The sequence below is a fragment of the Ylistrum balloti genome, unplaced genomic scaffold (genome assembly GCF_031769215.1).
Source record: "Ylistrum balloti isolate Yb309-2 unplaced genomic scaffold, AGI_CSIRO_Ybal_v1 Utg369646, whole genome shotgun sequence".
Classification (NCBI taxonomy): Eukaryota; Metazoa; Mollusca; class Bivalvia; order Pectinida; family Pectinidae; genus Ylistrum; species Ylistrum balloti.
In genome coordinates this window covers 1,404,962-1,423,970 of record NW_026781904.1, presented here as the reverse complement: position 1 = coordinate 1,423,970, position 19,009 = coordinate 1,404,962, and the positions used below count along the sequence as shown (strand labels likewise).

Sequence of the window (19,009 nt, the reverse complement as noted above, 5' to 3'; positions counted from 1 at the left end):
AACACATTCGTGTTGCATTAAGTCAGTTCCACTTTCAGTTAGTCAAGTAAATTTTATTTTTAGTCGGTATATATATATACACCAATAGACACAAGCAAAAGACTTCAAAACATGCGTCAAAATAATATACGAGTACCTACAAACAATTATTAGAAGGTATTGGTAAATTGAAAATAAAATGCATAAAAATGTGGCGAGAAGTTGAACATATCAGTGATTACACACGATACAATAAGGATATAATATATAAACAGGAATAATCAGAACAATTTTAACAAAAGAATGAATTAAGCAAAACCAATACTTATACTACAGGTGTAACAAATCTGCAAAAATAGTACATAAATACATTTTTTGTTTTAACTAAAGACTTGTTAGGTCTCTCTATTGATATTTAAAAATAGCTTTAACTATTATCATTCAAATTCACTGACTGACGTATTACTGTTGTACACTATATTTGAAAACATAAATAAATAAAAAATAACAACATAACACAATAAAATGTGATCTATTGTTACAGTAAAATCATTCACAGATAAGAGATTTCATTTCTATACTGTACTCACCTGAATATTTCTGACCCTTAGCACAATATTTCATTGTTATAAATCACTGTTAGAGGAAGATGTGTTGACTGTGGTTCCAAGACGTGTTGACTGCTGTTCCAAGACGTGTTGACTGCTGTTCCAAGACGTGTTGACTGCGGTTCCAAGATGTGTTGACTGCTGTTCCAAGATGTGTTGACTGCTTTTCCAAGTTATGTTGATTGCTGTTACAAGACATGTTGACTGCTTTACCAAGAGGCACAGTTTTCCATAATTTTGTTAGTAGTAGACAGTGTAGTGAAAGTAAGAGGCTGGCCTGCTGTGTACGTGTAGTCGTGTACGGAACATTATTACGGAACTGGATTGGTGTAGACAGCCAAATGATGAAAGTAGCCGGTCAAATTGGCCGGCGACCGACTCTTATAGAAAACCCTGAAGACGTGTTGATTGCTGTTAAAAGATGTGTTAACTGCTGGTCCAAGATGCAGTATTTTGAAAATCATACAGGTTATCAACTAGAACAAGGCCAAAGTAACACAAGTGGACTAACAAATACCAGTCATTAATTATATAATGGAATATGGTTAGATGAGAAACGTGAGATTGTTTTATTGATCATCAGGAGTTTTATATTATTTATTAGAAGAAGTCAAGCAATTTGTTGTCATATCTCCCATTTATATTGAGTTATATACTGAAAGAGATCAACCATTGTTTTACTGTAAGAAATCTATTTTCCATGGACATTCTCCAAGAACATTTTTACAGTGTGCAGTTCTTCAGTTTCATATACAATTCCATTTTTTTCATTATTTTCATGCATGTCACATTATAGCTACAAAAAATAACAATATTACAACTCAGCTGACCAGTGGAAGCAACTTGTAAGTTCCATACTGTTTATCACCCAATGTGACACATATTGTAATAGGAACAGGTTAATGTAGCTTGTATATAGTGTTAAGTACAGTCTCTGTCATTCAGCTCACAGTACATGCTTCTTTGGCTAGTTAGTTGAGCCAATCAATTATAACACCAGAGACTCAATTTTGATTCCTGACATGGACACTTGATGTGGAACCTCAATAATCAGAGTTGTTGCCCTTTGACCATTGCTAGACACATATTCTGGGACTTTCCTTGGAGACAATGTTACTTATATATCAATTACTGGGTATTTAATGGGAGTTTTCATCTTGTTTTGCGGGAAATCCAGAAAGTCATAATAATTTGATTGACAGTTCAGTTGTCAAGAGAAAGCAATTTTAAGTCATTTTTCCAGATTCAATCAGATAAATTTATGGTTACCATATTAAATCTGATGTAGGATAATTCACAGTGACAGACTATGTCTAACCAATATTTTGGCATAGAAATGAATGTTTATATATGGTCAGATCATTTGAAGATGTGAAAGTATCCTCTTTTAAGCATTCTCTGCACCCCTGGGATATTTCATGACAAAGTTGAAGGCACAACCAAAGTGATTTGATTGGTCTAGAGAAGGTTTCAGGAGAAATAAAAGTGACCAATCACAGAGAGATATGCATTGAAGATGGACACTCAACTTCAAAGCCAGTACATCATACTGTTGTGTGATCTCATGATTTGTTTGATGTACACCAATTGATCAAACAAATCTTCTCATTTTATCCATGTCCCACATGGAACCTTTAATATTGCCATGAAATGTTCAAGGGAATGAAACCCCTTCATCACCCACAATCGAGGATGCATTTTAAGAGGTAATGCTATTTACTTCTCATTCAGTATTTTTAATGTCTGGAACGTAACATGAATTGATCGTTCTACTTTTCTTTCTGTTCCAGATATATCAGTGATGTAGTGGTTTGCAGGGAAGGCTTGGTTCCAGTCTTGGTGACCAATATAATTCTACAAACGGTTGTAAGCAACAAAAGGGGAACAACTCAGGAGTCGCAGAATTGTTATAAGTAACTTTTGGAGAAGTCAGTAGACGTTCTGTTCTCAAAAACACTCATTCTGACCCATTCATGCGAAAAAAACATCAGACTAGATGCTGTGAGAAAAGGTTTTTACAATTTTAACGATGAACATGTCTGACAATGGAGGCAATGATCCGTCATCGCCCGTACAACACAATCACATTGATATGTCCCTTGACATAGTAAAGATACAGCCTGCTACGAAACATGTAGTACACCAAACTTCAGAGGAGAAACAAGGAATCCTGAATGCTAGAGCCTTCCTCTTCCTTGTCCTGTGGTACATCTTTAGTGCCTGCACTCTCTTCCTGAACAAATATATACTTGCCACACTTCGAGGAGATCCAGCACTGCTAGGTAATCACTAACTATCTAATCAAGAGTCTTCCTCTTAAATATGTCATTCTGAAGCTGAATTGTTCTTCTGTTTGGCTTTTGGTATAGAATTTCACCCTTTGATTGATTTTGATAAATGTATATATTGTCTCACAAATTTAACTATATGGTGCCCTGGTCTACTTTTTTCTTACTAATTATCTTTTCATGTTTTATTCATTTTTATACTTCTGCCATAAAATCGGTGGATATATAACATTGCCATGTCCATTCTGTCCCGATCCTGTTTCGTCCCAGCCCATCCTGTCCTGTCTATATATATAAACCATCACCTAATTTAATTTAATCACTTCTGAGCAACTTAATTCTTTTATAGCATTTGGTCGAACTTGATGCAAAAATCAAATATGAGTATATGTTGGGATTATTGTGTTTCAAGGGTCAAAGGTCAAGGCCTTGCCAGTGGGGCCATATGTGTCTTACAGACATTTCCACTTTTTTCCTTACATTTAGACATGGAAGGAAAGAAGGAATCATAACGTCCAATGCTTTATGAATGTGTACATTACAATACTACCGGTATATAGTTGTTGATAGTGATTAACAGATAGAAATCCATTATTTTATTATTTAACATGACATGATGATCAATTGTAATTTTTCACTGTCAATCATAGGCACCTTAATATTATCTTATGTTTTAGCAAAAATGGAATTCATATTATACAGAACAGAATGAAAAATATGTGAACTTTTAATGAATATTGAACATACGGTCAGCCAATTATGTAACTGATTAACTACATCCAAAATCCAATCCAATTTCAACTGATAATCAATTATGCATTTTAATCGATTTCCTGTTACTTATTCTTGATATTCGAGGGAGATTTAATTTAGAACATTTCTACAGAAAATATCTGTTAGGCTTGTATATATGGACACTGTGGGGGTAATATTAACCATGTGAAACAAATAAACTGTATTTAAAGTGGAGGATTATTCTCTTGAATGTTTTGAGCGTAAAAGGAGCAGGTCAGTGAGGTTTGTACATAGTGTTAAATATGGCCGCTGTAACTCTGTAACTGATCGAGCATGGTTCTTCAGCTCAAGTGGTAGATTATCACACTTGAGACCAGGGTTTGATGCCTGTTTTCCCCTGATTTTTCACATCAGCATTATCTTATTCAGAATTACCAGAACCTTCTTGTTCATTTTCTTATTTTTACTTAAATGCTATTCTTTTAGATACTGTGAAAATCCATTAAATGATTACTTCACATTCATATAATCTATATACATTAAAAATTTTAATTCCAAACTTATTGTTTTTTTTTTTGAAATATGGAATGTTATTTTCTTGTTAAATTTCTATAAGCTGACAAGCATAAGATTTCCTGGTCACATGTGTTATGAATTAAGTGTATTTGGTTTTACTAAGTGAACAAATGTAAAAGATGTCCTACTGACATAACTATACTATAACTCAGAACCAGCATTTTCAGAGACTTTAACACATTCTCTGTATTTCCCTTCGCAGGAGCTATGCAGATGGTGATGACCACAGTTTGTGGGTTTCTTCAGATGTACTTACCACTCGGATTCTACAAACCAGTCGAGAGAGATGGAAAACCACCAAACTTTTGGAGGAATATGATATTAGTTGGAACCATGAGGTACACAGGTTAAATAGGTGTTGCAAATTTAAGGAAGAGATTGTCTGTTTAGTTAGATTGACTAGTGATCCCTGCAGATTTGTCTTACTCAGACTTTGATCAAACTTACAATGTTTATATGGAAATAAGTCTATGCCATGTCATAACCTGTCTTAGACTGTTACTTTTCAATATAATAATCCAATAATTACAATATCATTTTGGTAATCTATCATGTTAGATTTACTTTGAAACATTATATACTACAAATCCAGTTTTTAACACTTGGATTGTACTAGTCAATTAAAAAACAGAGTCACTTATAAGTTTTTGACTGAAAGGCGTTACTTATGAAAAAATTAACTAAATTTATATTTTGGGCTTCATACATTTAGTGTATGAACATAAATGGGTGACTGCAATAGCCTTGGTGGTAGATCATCAAATGTTTCAACCTCAGGGAAGATCTGAGGTGTGTGGTTGGATCACTACCCAGAGTGGTTTGTGTGTCTCGCGAGAAGATCTAAAGTGCATGGTTCAATCCCTACCCATGGCAGTTTGTGTGTCTTAAGTGAAGATATGAGCTGTGTAGTTTGATCACTACCCAGAGTGGTTTGTGTGTCTCGCGAGAAGATCTAAAGTGCATGGTTCAATCCCTACCCATGGCAGTTTGTGTGTCTTAAGTGAAGATATGATCTGTGTAGTTTGATCACTACCCAGAGTGGTTTGTGCGTCTCGCGAGAAGATCTAAAGTGCATGGTTCAATCCCTACCCAGGGCATCATTTTGTGTGTGTTGATCAATCCCTACGCAGGGTGATGTGTGTGTCTCATGTGAAGATCTAAAGTGTGTGTTCAATCCCTACCCAGGGCATCATTTTGTGTGTGTTGATCAATCCCTACACAGGGTGATGTGTGTGTCTCATGTGAAGATCTAAAGTGTGTGTTCAATCCCTACCCAGGGCATCTTTTTGTGTGTGTTGATCAATCCCTACGCAGGGTGATGTGTGTGTCTCATGTGAAGATCTAAAGTGTGTGTTCAATCCCTACCAAGGGCATCTTTTCAAATAAATCAGTGATAATAAATAATGTTACGTTCATCTTTTGCTCTTCAGATTTTCCACAGTAGTTCTGGGACTTGTGGCTCTCAAGTTTGTGGCTGTGTCATTTACGGAGACAGTGAAGAGTTCGGCTCCATTATTTACAGTGGCAATATCTTGGATGTTGATCGGAGAATACACTGGGGTTTATACATTCCTCTCCCTCATCCCAATCATGGCAGGACTTGCCTTGTGTTCAGCGTATGAACTCAGCTTTAACATACAAGGATTCATAGCAGCATTGGCTACAAATTTAACAGAATGGTACGTCTTGGTGATCATAGATACTTTAAATCTAACCAATCGAAATATAATGGTACATCTTCGTGATTTTAAATACTGTATAAGTAACCAATCAAAAGAATGATATGTCTTGGTGATCATAGATTGTGTGAACCTAACCAATCAAATGATTGTACATCTTGGTGAACGTAGAAGGTAGATTTAACAGATCATAGAATGGTATGTAATACTAGACTTCATGGTGATTGTAGAAACTATAGCTGTGAAATAATTATACATCTCAGGAGTTACAGAAACTAAATTCACCAATCAAAAAAAAACAGTATGATTTGATGGTTGTAGAAACTGTAAATCTAACTTAGCAAAATTAATGACTTGTCTCAATGAGATGGTATGTTTTATCACTGAAAAGTCTATGTACAAACTGTAAATCAACAAGAGTGTACAACATAGAAAAGTGACTTCTCCAGACTGGATTCTAGACAGTTTATTCCACTCTTCTTTACATATGGTTACCAAGATACTTGACACTCCAGGGGTTACGACCACTGTCACTCTCTGCACCCCTTGAACATGTCGGGCACAATTCAAGGTTCCACGTGCAACACCTTGTGGACAAGACTAAAAGGATTTTACAGGAGTAGTCCTAAACAGGCTTATCATATATATAGTTGAGAATATTTTCAGAAAAATTAACAACAAACACTGTCATTTGTGTAATAGATTCGATCAACAATATAAAATATGATTGTAGACCTTACCTGTATATGACATGGTACTTACCTCCTTTTACAAGAAAGAAAGAAATTGATCTTTTTCTAATCTGCTGTTTTATTTTTTCTGTTTCAGTCTACAAAATGTTTATTCCAAATTACTTATAAGTGGGGAAAAATATAGATACACGTAAGTAATACACCTTTTATTTTTGCTAAAGCTATGTAGATTATTTGCAAATTCATGATATGTATACTTACCATAGTCTTAGGATATTTTATGGATGTTTTGAAATAGAGTTTTGTTTTTAATCATATAAATATTTTAGGACAACAAAGACAGATAGCTTTAGTGACATGGTTGTCTTATCTCCTTGACTTGAAATTTAAACAATTTTTTAAGATCTGGAATGTTATTTGACCCCACATGGTATATACATTTTAGTATATATGAAAAAGAAATTAATCACAACATATGTACGCATTGCCTGTAGATGGTTGTTTAACACATCTAATAGTTTTACCTCTGTGGCAGAAGTTTCATCAGTATAAATTTTGCTATTGAGTACCCCCGTAATTACTCTGCAATAAAGGCGAAACAAGTTAACAAATATAACACCCACCTTTAGGTAATGAATGAGTATGTTGTGATTAATTTCCTCTTTGTATATACTGTGTAGTTTTTGTTTAATCTCTCTGCATACATTTTGGTATCAATACCCATCACAACGTACCCCACTTAAAACCTATTTACACCTGACGTTAGCTCATCCCCCTTTTTTTTGAAGTATATATGTTTTGTAATATCTATGATCTATCAAGTTTTCATTCAGCTAAAATGTACTGCTTGAATTCAATTGTTTAAATTATGTGTTGTGCGTCATTGGTGATCGGTTATCATCATGTAGTTTGTTGAGAAGTGTACAAAGTGATACTTTAAAACCTGTCCTACTAGTTTTCTGATATCTGCTTTAGGACAGTAATTTTCCAATACCTAGTACTATGGTAACCATCTAATTGCTATCAAAGTAGACGGATGAGGCCAAATAAATGAGATATATATCCCTTCTGTAGTCTGTAAATCTGGCATCAAAATATTCCTGATTGTATTTTGTTTTCTGTTTTCAGCCCAGCAGAGTTACAGTTCTACACAAGCATTTCATCAATAATTGTACAAATTCCAGCCTGTTTCTTTCTGATAGACCTGCCAAATGCACAGAAAACATTAGACTTTACCATGTTGTTTGTGCTTATCATAAATGGCACATTTTTTCATTTCCAAAGTATATCAGCATATGTGTTAATGGGATATATTTCACCTGTCACTCACAGGTAAGTATTACTTATATATACATATCAAAGTATATCATGATATAAAATTCCATGTTATACAAAATTTAATTTACTCAATAGAGTTTTTAGGCCACAATCATCAGATGGACTATTCCATTAACTCTCTATTTTGGGACTCACTGAGTAAAAAAAATGGCATACAAGTAGTCATACAGGATTTGGATTCTATTAGAATGGTATTGTTGTGTTTCATTAATATAGCTTCTCCATGATCCCTAGTTGTGCATTGACAGATAAAAAGATGGGTGTCTGTCCCCCTGGATCTCTTATGCATTTTAGCAAGCATCTGAAAATAGAAATGTGATGCTTATGACAACTTTCGTAAGTCTAGTATAAAGTAGAACCTTTTAAGGTCCTTTTATATATATATATTATATATCCATTAAATATTGATATTCAAATATTTTTTATTTAAATCATTGTCTTAAAAGAGTTTGTATTACATCCATTTCCACAGTGTGGCAAATACAGTGAAGCGTGCTTTCCTGATCTGGATATCTGTGATATTGTTTAGCAATCCTGTGACATTCCTTAGTGGACTTGGCACCTGTGTGGTCACCATTGGAGTTCTTCTGTACACAAAGGCCAAGGAGTATGACCAAAACCTTCACAATATTAAACAACATTACAGACCTACGCCATCACTGATGGGCGACGCTAAGGAAATTTAAACAACTACAATATTATATTTTTCATCATGATTAATAGCATTTCAGTATAACTGGGTAGAATATAAATTACTACTGGGCCTGGATGTTTTACTAATATATTTTTATGTACAATGGAATCATGTATGGATGTTTTTCAAAAAACATACATGTAGGTTTTTGTCCTGAAAAGTTATTTTTTAATTTTTCTCTTTTTTTTTTCTCGTAGTTATTGGCTTAATATTTCCACACAACATTTGTACAATACTCCTCATTTTCAAAGAAAAAATTGTTTGGACCATTAGTCAATATTATAATGATTTCCAATATAACTAGACTTTCAGTGATAAAAACATGCAAAACTATTGAATTAACAGGTTTATGTGGCTGAGCTTTCTAAGTATGTACACATAAATAAGTCTTTTTGTCTGTTTTTATTCTAGATTTTTTTTTGAAATATATTAAATGTTGAAGATTTGACAACTGGTTTTATCTTGTTTCTGAAAATACTCAGTTTTACTTAATTTATGGTTTTTCCAAGCAAAGAGAAGCATATCATCTTAAATGATAACTAAAACATAACAGTAAAAGAAATTAAAACAAATTAATTAAAATGTTTTTTTTAGGAATTATTAAATTGTTCCAAAATATCACCATGTATAATAGACCAAATGATATCAAATTGACTCTATTTTCTGAACAACTTTTAGATCCTTTGTGACAGCTCTTACAGAAAGTTTGTCACACATCACAGCTGCAAAACAGAAATGACAGTATTCCAGTTTTATGTAGCACTTCTATGTAAATTTTTTTTTCTCAGGACCAGGCCCCAGTTTCATGAATCTTCCTTAATTTGAATTGTCCCTAGAAAAGCATGACATCAGTTAAAGAAATATCCTGAAATTTAATTTTTTTTTTTCCTTAACCCAAGTAATGCTTTACTATGATAGTTAAGATTTCCACAAGTTACTGAAAATTCATAAAACTGGGGTCAGGTACCATTTTGAGTAAATTAGATTCCATTATTTTGACCAATCAAACCATCTAACTTTCATGAAAAAGATACACTGCTTATCTAGTTTCAAAAATGAGAAATAATTTGGGGAGAAAATGCTTTTTAGAAAAATAGAGATACTTTTTAATTCACTGAATTACAAATATTCTAAGGGCCTTTAAACAGAAAACGTGTTAATGTCAGAATTTGTTATAATTTGATCACTATTTTCTTTAATGGGACCCCTCAATAGCATTTTTTTCAATGTGTTGTATAATCTGCTCCATGGACCAAACTTACGTCATATAATCATAGATTTTGAAAATTATCAGTAGGTAGGTTGTTTCTACTTGAACAAATCTATATATGATGATATTTAACAATATTTATAGAATTATAGACTAGTTAGCAATGTCTAACTAGTCATACTTATGTCTATATCTGATTTATGTTGCTATGGTGATGATATTTCTAGTATAAATTGACTAATTAGCTCCCTTTAATTGGTTAAAGTTATGGCTATCAATGATACTGTTGTCATGGTAATGATATCTATACACTAAATGGACAAGTTAGCACTCTTTAAATAGTTACAATTATGGCTATAAATGATAAGGTTGCTATGGTAATAACATTTATAGAATTAATGGACTTATTAGCACTCTTTAACTAGGTATAGTTGTGGCTATAAATGATAAGGTTGCTATGGTAATAACATTTATAGAATTAATGGACTTATTAGCACTCTTTAACTAGGTATAGTTGTGGCTATAAATGATTAGGTTGCCATGGTAATACTTGTTTCTGATGTTGAGACTTAACAAATCAATAGATTTAGAATATATGTTGGGCATCTGACAGCAAGCAAATTTTGTAATGGGTTAATGGGTATGGAAAATTACATTTCATGGATACATATATTCCATGCATTAAACAAAATTGTTGTTTTACTATACAGAAATACAAAACTAGAAGTCTGAATTGGGTTTTAAAAATTGAATTGGTTTTAAGTGTCTCGGTTTTAAAAAATCTTCTATTAATTTTGTAGATAATTATTTCTGAATGTATTTTGATTTATATATACATATTTCCCCGCTTAGGTTTAGAAAAGGAAAGTTTCTACAATATGGTGACTGTCAAGTGGCATGCTTTTTGTGATCTGCTATTTTGTGTTTTATGATGCAGAGTTATCGGCTCTTTTGTGCAGAAATTGGTAGTTGAATTATTAGTTTTCTTGAGAAAATTACGTCATTTTCTCATAAACAAATGATAAAACAATCAATATCTGCTCCCAAGAGCAGATAACTCTGCATTAGGATAAGATGCAATATGCTTTGTGGTAAATACTGTTTATGCTTTGTGCTCAACACTTTTTTCTGCTAATTGCTTGTTTTGTAAGGATGAAAAGATCTCAACAAAAAAGTAACAAACACTCTGTGACATGCTCAATGAAGATCAACAATGTCTTTTAAGTTGTTTGCAATTTTAAATGGGATGGAGTTATTGTTAGGCAGCACCTGAGAGGCTGGTGTGAGGTACACCATTTCTCAGATCTTGTCAGTGTTTTTGTGTTGTAGCCAAATTCTTTGTTTATTTTCTGGAAGTGTTCTGTAGGAGTCAATCTGTTATATATTTTTCAAAACGATACAATGCTGCTAAAACATGGTTGAATGTAATTATTTATTGCAAACTATTGCTTTAAACAGAGGCATATTGTTAATGTCAAGTGTCTCCTGTTGTTTCTAGACTTGTGTTCATAGAAGTAGTGTCACACAAAAAAAAAAAAAAAAAATAGATAAAAAAAAATGAAAATATATTAAAAAAATAAAATAGATTAAAGAAATAAAATTTAAAAGTTCTGATCTTTAACACTTGTAATTAAAGATGTAGATCCATATCATAGCAGTAGAAAAATAGTTGGTATATAGGTATATTGAAAGTAGACTTGATGAACAAAGTTCAGGGAACCAGTAGAATGTGTTCAATAACCTTCCACATTTGTTAGCGATAACATTAATCATTATTTAATCACAGTTACCGTAATGTTAAAGTACCTAGATGTAAGTGCCTTTTTTTTTTGTTAGACATTAAACATGGACTCTGTTTTAATGAGATGTTAAAAATTGCATTTGAAAGGTGATTATCATTTAGATGATGTATCTATAGATGTGCTTTTAGAACATTGTAATACAATTGTTCTTGTCCAAACTCAGTTCAATGTTGATTAATGAGTTTCATTATTTTTATGACATGTATTGTTATTGTGTAATTGAGTGATTTGAATTTTGAAAATTTTGTTTTGTTGTTTTTTTCAATCTATGTATAAAAGTACATTTCTGAATTCTAAGTAACTGTACTTGGTGGATTGTATCCTGGAGTGTTCTACAGGGCTATATGGTATTACATTTACTTTGAGTTTCAGTAAACACTTAATTTTTATGCTCTCCGAAGGGGGATCATAAAGTTGCTGCTTTGTCAGTCTGTCCATCCGTTTGTCTGTCTGCCTGTCCGTTATAATTCTGTCTGGAGCATATCGCAATTACTGTTAGGGGTATCAACACAAAACTTCGTAGATAGATAGATCTTGATAATGAGAAGTGCAGTGTACAAGAACTATAACTCTCTTTTGCATGATCTAGGAGTTATTGAAACTTGGTGTATACATTGGTCATACTAAGAGAATGTGCAGTATACCAAATTCAGGGCTCCAACTTCTTAAATACAGCATTATGACCCTTTGATTAAATTTTGTGACCAAAAGAGTCGTTTTCAGGGAGCATTCATCAGTTTCACTGATACTTTGTTTGTCTTAAGCAAGAAAAGTTTATAAATGGACAAATGGACTTTTCAGCCAATGACATTCAATCATATGACATGTTACCAGGTTTTTATGTTAATTCATGTACATTTTAATGATGTTCTCATTGAAATTTTGTCATATCATTTACTTAAAGTACACAAGTCTTTCCATATATATTTAAACTCTCTTTGTACCCCTATTCAATATTAGAAAATGCCCTTTGTTTACACTAACATAATTACAAAAATGTTTTGTTACAATATAATGGAAGGAAAAAAGTTTGTCTGTAATGAAAGTTGTTCTCTGAGAGTTACAAACATGTTTCATTTCTCTGATCATAGAATATATTCTGCATTTAATTTTAATAACACTTTAAAAGATAAATGTTGTCTTAGGGGGAAATGCAGGATTTATAGTCACAATTGGTTTATGATAAAAGTCTGATGGAATGGTATGTGACTGTAATGAAGAATATGTTAGCTGCGGAGCTTAAACATAATTGTACATGTAATGAGATTAAAGACTTTATTTTGTGATGCTGATTGTTTGGCAGTGAATCAGTATTAATTCATGAAACAAGATATACAGTGTTTAAGTTTTAATTAATAACATATGCAAAAATTGTGAAATTTTAAAAAAATGACACATTGGAGGTGAAGTTAAAGAAAAAATAATGCACCAGAAATTTGTGATATTAATTCACTTATTGATGATTTTTTTAATTGGACGAGTTATCTCCCTTGAATCTTTAAAAACTGCATTCATCCTTTCAAATATGTTTTTAGGAAGTTCAAATCCATGACAGAGGTTTATAGCATGACATAAAAAGTTGATGAAGCATCTTACATGGTGATTAAAACTTGGAAAGTATATGCCACTCTTTGGTATTCCCAGACTGACAAACAAAGGCATTATACATGTTCATGAATACAAATCCTTGTTTGTTCCCACTGGAACAAGATATTTAATTCTAAGGTAGCATACAGCCTTAAACAGTATATCTATTAAGCCTGAGTATTGCCAGAGACTGCTCTCTTGTATGGTTTATGTTGGTTTATGATTACTTGGGTTGTCATGTTATCCTTGTATAAGAAACAAAATTAGTCAATAGATGAGATTGTCATTCACACTTGTTGCTGACGTTGTCTTTACATAATATCCGTAATATTGTTCAGTGTTACCAGCTTATGTAAGAAGACCTGCCTCAGAATCACCCTTTGACAATAAACCGAAGTAAAAAAGGAAATTAATGTACCCTTGAATTATCGAGGATGACACCGAAGTGACCAACAGGAAAGTAGATTTCAGTGTGATGACCGTAAAGGTTAAAACATTTTGTGTTGCTAAAACAGCATCCATGTTGTCCTAATGTGATATCCTTATAATGCATTCCTGGTGTTGGACAGACAGGTCCTTATATTGGTAATATACATACAATGGTTAAAGACTCCTGAATGTATATAAAGAGAGACAACATTCCATTTTAGTATTTCTAGTTTTGTCACCTTACGACCGTAAACACTACAACCAAAAACACTAGTGAGTTGAATTGTTACCTTACTACTCTGTAATGATAATTAGGGAGTGAAGGGTGGTTGTCAGTCAAAGTTAAAGGGTCAAAGGTCACATTATGCTTGGTAATGGGGTTTAGTCTAGGTTAAATGGTCAAAAGTCATATTATGCTTGGGAATGAGGGGGGGGGTGTCATTTTTGTGTTATTTTTGTGTCCACATCATAATTAGAAGTTGATTGTACTTGCATGTAAATTAGTTTTTTTGGGGAAATAGAAATATCTTTTGACAAACTATTTGGTACAGATGTATATGGTAAGATTACTACAGGTCAAGATGATTTAGAATGTTGGCATGAGTTCCAGATCTAGGATGAAAAATTAATAGAATTTTTGGTGGAATATGAAAATCATCAATAACATCAGATTCTGCGATTTTCCAATTGACGGCAAATTTTGTATACACACAATTTTAGTTCACTGAAGCCAATTGTATTCACATTTTTGGGACCTTTGTAGTTATGTTATTATTCCTATTTCACAAATTTTCTTTTTTTTTGTAAACTTAAAAATTATCTTTACATTTTCCAGTCTGACAACTGTAAAGAGCATAATACTACATCTGTAATTACCTAAAGTATCAGTGATATTGTTCCATTTGTTAAATATTTGTTACTTCTGAGGTACATTAAATGTTTGGTTATGTTTAAAACATCCTTGATACTCCAGGGGAGTGATTTTGCTCTCTGCACCCCTGAAACATTTCATGGCAAAATCGTAGGTTCGACGTGTGACCTTTGTGGATAAGACAAGAAGACCGTTTTGATTATTTTATGTACAACAAACAAATCTCAAGGTCGTATAATGGTATGTTGCACATGCATTGAAGTTGGGTGTCGCTCTGTTTTAATCTTCAAAGGAGCTTATCTGTCTGTGTTTGGTCAGTTTTTATTTCTCCTGAAACCCGCTCTAGACCAATCAAATTACTTTGCTTGTCCCTTCAGTTTGTGCAGAGAGTAATAGCAAGTGTAACCCTGGGGTATGGAGGATGAGTTTAAAAATGTATTACTTGTTGCTGTTAACACTGAAGGACTTCTTGATATAACAATATATTTGTTATAATTTTGAGACATTGTGTGGTATACATCACTTTACCATAAGCACAAATGTGTCAAAGTTTTTACCATGATGTCAAAATTCACAACAAAACATACACATTTGATTTTGGTATCATGAGTCACCAAAAGTTTCAGTCTGTTGGAATTAAGTCTTTAAATTAAATTTGAATTTTTATCATTCAATTCAATACCATGATTCAATGTAATGAGATGTAGCATTGCAGGTCTTTTTTATTATCATATTGATTTAATAAACATTATTGTAATGACTTAGTTTAAAATCAATCTACAGCTTAGCTGCGTTTCTTCTAATTAAAAGTTTTTTTTAAATAGTGTTTTTGACTTTTAGTCTCCACTGCAAAAAAATAACTGACCATTGCATCATTTTTAATATGAAATGGCTATTTTTTGAGTGAATGAAATAGTTGAATCATCATAAACATAATGTATACATATCATTATTGTGTGAGGGACCATTGTTGTTTTATCTGATTGAGGATGTTTGAGACATGCAAAATTAGTTGCTCTATATATCTAGGAAACAAGTTGTTATCATAATTATTGAATTAAATTAATGATTGTTTATTTGTGACTATAGCCTGCATTCTGACGGTTTGTTCAAGTGTGATTATGAATACTTATACATAAAAATATATTTTGTCTCTGGTTTCAGTTTTGTTGTTTTATATACCTTGTTTACTTAAAAGAAAATCCCTGGTATTCACCTTTCTAGTGTAGTCCTTGGATGATCCACCTTTCTAGTGAAGTCCTCAGATGATCCACCTTTCTAGTGTAGTCCTTGGATGATCCACCTTTCTAGTGAAGTCCTCAGATGATCCACCTTTCTACTGAAGTCCTCAGATGATTCACCTTTCTAGTGAAGTCCTCAGATGATCCACCTTTCTAGTGAAGTCCTCAGATGATTCACCTTTCTAGTGTAGTCCTTGGATGATCCACCTTTCTAGTGTAGACCTCAGATGATCCACCTTTCTAGTATAGTCCTCAGATGATCCACCTTTCTAGTGAAGTCCTCAGATGATCCACCTTTCTAGTGAAGTCCTCAGATGATCCACCTTTCTAGTGTAGTCCTCAGATGATCCACCTTTCTAGTGAAGTCCTCAGATGATCCACCTTTCTAGTGAAGTCCTCAGATGATCCACCTTTCTAGTGTAGTCCTCAGATGATCCACCTTTCTAGTGTAGTCCTGGATAATACTTCTTACCAGTTGTCTGTGGATTGTCCTCCTTGATAAAACTCAAGAGGAGAATTTTTTTGACAACTGATGTCACTCTTATTAAAAGTTCCTGCAATGTATTCCTACATACTAGACATAAATATATTTTTATCGTAAAAAATCTTATTTGATTAATTTTCATTTGATTGACTGTAGTACTATCTATAAATAGCAGATGATTAGTGAAATGATGCCTTAGTCTTAACTGATAGGAAAGTTTCACTACCACAATATATATAACAGAAGCGCTGACAATAAGATAGTGTTATGATAATTGTCTATAACTGTGATGGTCTCATCAACTGTCTGTTGAAGTTCTGTTCCTGTGTTGTTTTTAGCACATTTGACCAGAAGGGCATGGAAGGTTTCTGCAAATTCTTATTGAAATTGATTCAGAGGTTTTCCAGAAGAAGCCGAAAATGTAAAAAAAAAAAATAATAAGGAACGCACGACACACGACGCCGTACAAATGTAGATTTTGTCTCAGATGACCTAAAAAAAACCAGTTCGTATCTATTTTTGAAAAATCTAGCAAATTTTATTAAGTGAATATTTGAACCAATCTTAATATAAAGAGAACAAAAAAAAAGAGGAATATTTAGGTAAATTTGTCCAACAAATTCGAATTGACATTTTCATATATCTTAACAAGGAAAATCCTGTGAAAGTACATGCTTTTCTAAATTGAAACATCACGATTTTAATTTTCTTTTCTTAAATACGTGTATTCATATCCAAATAATTCGTCATACCCACTGTAAAATCATTGTCCTAAAAACACGTTTTCGTAGACAATTTGATTTCTAGGATAAATTTCGCTGAATAAATCTGCTCACATGATTTCGTTGATGAAGGGTACCAACAAAATGAACGAAAATAAAACTACCACAGATATTATTGATTTCTCAGTATCATTTTTCTAAACCTAGACTAAGTGTACTTTGCCCTGTGCCCGTTGAATGATGTAGTATTCGTTAAGGCAATGCCATGCCAATATTTTGTGTTTGTTGAAGTTTGTGTTGGGTTTAAATCAAATGTTGACTTACTTTTGAAATGTTCTCTCCGCTGTAAAGCACTTTTAGTTTTGAACAAATATTTCTGTATCTGATTCATAAATGATATTCAAAATGAACTTGAATGTTGCATATTATCTTAATATAGATTGGAGACAATTACTTGCGTGCCTCGTCTATATTCTTAATAGCAGGTGATTGACCCGATGTACATGCACGTGCACGTTTTAATTTATACACATGTACATTGCGCTCTTTTGAAATAAGCAGATTTATGAAACATACTAAATTTATCGAATCGTGGGACTAGCGAACCTCCCCATCTAGATTTTGACATTTCTGAAGCATTATTTTTAGTTTTCATTTTCGCCTCCTGCAGGTTTCAAAATTTAAGTCCATAGCATCACTGACAAGTCATTAGAACGAGAAGGACTTAAATGGGGTATGGTGTAATTTAACTCATTATGTGAAATTAATGTGTACAATTCTAAATTTGCACTGAAAGGTGTTATTTACGTGCGTGTCTTTTTTGTTCAGTTTTATTACAGCAAATACGGTCAAGGGGAGATAATGAATTATGATCAATTAAGCGTTTGACTCCAATGTGCCCGGCAAGAGGCACTGTAGAATGAGACACGGCGGCAACCAATCAAATCGCATTGTTTACAATATGGCCACGAAGAACGCACTGACAGCGACCCTTACACATTTTCCAGAAAGCTGTTATTATACCCGGTGATATGAAGGTATTACTTTTTTGTCAGTCGCACGGATTTACTTATCATGCATTTTATCTTCAAACCAAATCGCTTCTTTTTGTTACACTAAGATTAATTATTTTTGCATTTAACACATTTTGTGTAAAATGGTAAATTAACAGAAAATGTCACGCTTCTCCTTTGCTGGAGATTATATTTGCAATTTCAATTGCTTTACTTAAAGTCATGCAACTCAATCCTGACGTAGAGCTGTCATCTCTAGTGTTAACTTTAATCCTGAACTCGTGCTATTATGGCCACGGGTTTCACCTGTATGTTTATTAATGGTCGTGTCTAAACATGACGTATTGCAGACAGTTTGATTGAATTAGCTACAACACCGTGTTCGTCGTAGATGTATCGTCCAATCTGAGCCATGCAATCCGACCCTTGTTTATTATTTCTACTAGTACTTGAATTGTAAACTTGGGGAACACTTTTGATAAGACCCATTCCTCAGTATATACGGTTGAGTTTTAAGGGAGTAAGGTTTACAATGGGTCAGTGGATGTTTATTGTTCCCACTTAAAGATATTTACTACGTAAACAATGCACTAAACAATGTACTTGTTATCTGTTAACTTGTTTGTCTCTAGCAAATCTTGAATGTATCAGGACATTTAATAACATTATTTCTTGTGGGTTCCCCATGATCGCATCCCTGAGCGGAACAGTCATCGTTCAGTGTATAGCTTTTTATCTTATCATGGCAATCAGGTGGGTCAATAGTATTTGAAGGGAGTTATTGGGGATATACAAGTTAGGAACCAGTGAAGAGTGGGCTGGTGTAACCCTATTGTATATTGACGTGTGTGTAGGTGGCAGGGCATATATTATTTCCCCTTTGGCAAATATTCATTGGTAGATTTGGAACAATTTCAGATTGTTTTGATTTTTTTCTTTTTAATCTTACAGGAAAATCTTGATGGACAAGAAATCCTGAGGGCACGTGCCATGGATTGAAATTGCTCTACATACTACTTCGATATGGAGCTGTGTTGATATATATTAAATAGTTATCGTCG

At 33.2% G+C, this 19,009-nt stretch overlaps 1 protein-coding gene across 1 annotated transcript; it reads left to right on the top strand.

Moving 5' to 3' along the window:
• The first annotated feature begins 2,616 nt into the window (after positions 1–2,616).
• Positions 2,617–8,654, top strand: LOC132555730 (solute carrier family 35 member E2A-like). Its single transcript, XM_060220095.1, has 6 exons — positions 2,617–2,869; positions 4,389–4,524; positions 5,617–5,865; positions 6,694–6,747; positions 7,686–7,889; positions 8,368–8,654. Exons 1-6 carry the CDS (start codon positions 2,617–2,619, stop codon positions 8,579–8,581), a joined length of 1,110 nt encoding a protein of 369 aa, XP_060076078.1. The 3' UTR covers positions 8,582–8,654.
• The last annotated feature ends 10,355 nt before the right edge of the window (positions 8,655–19,009 follow it).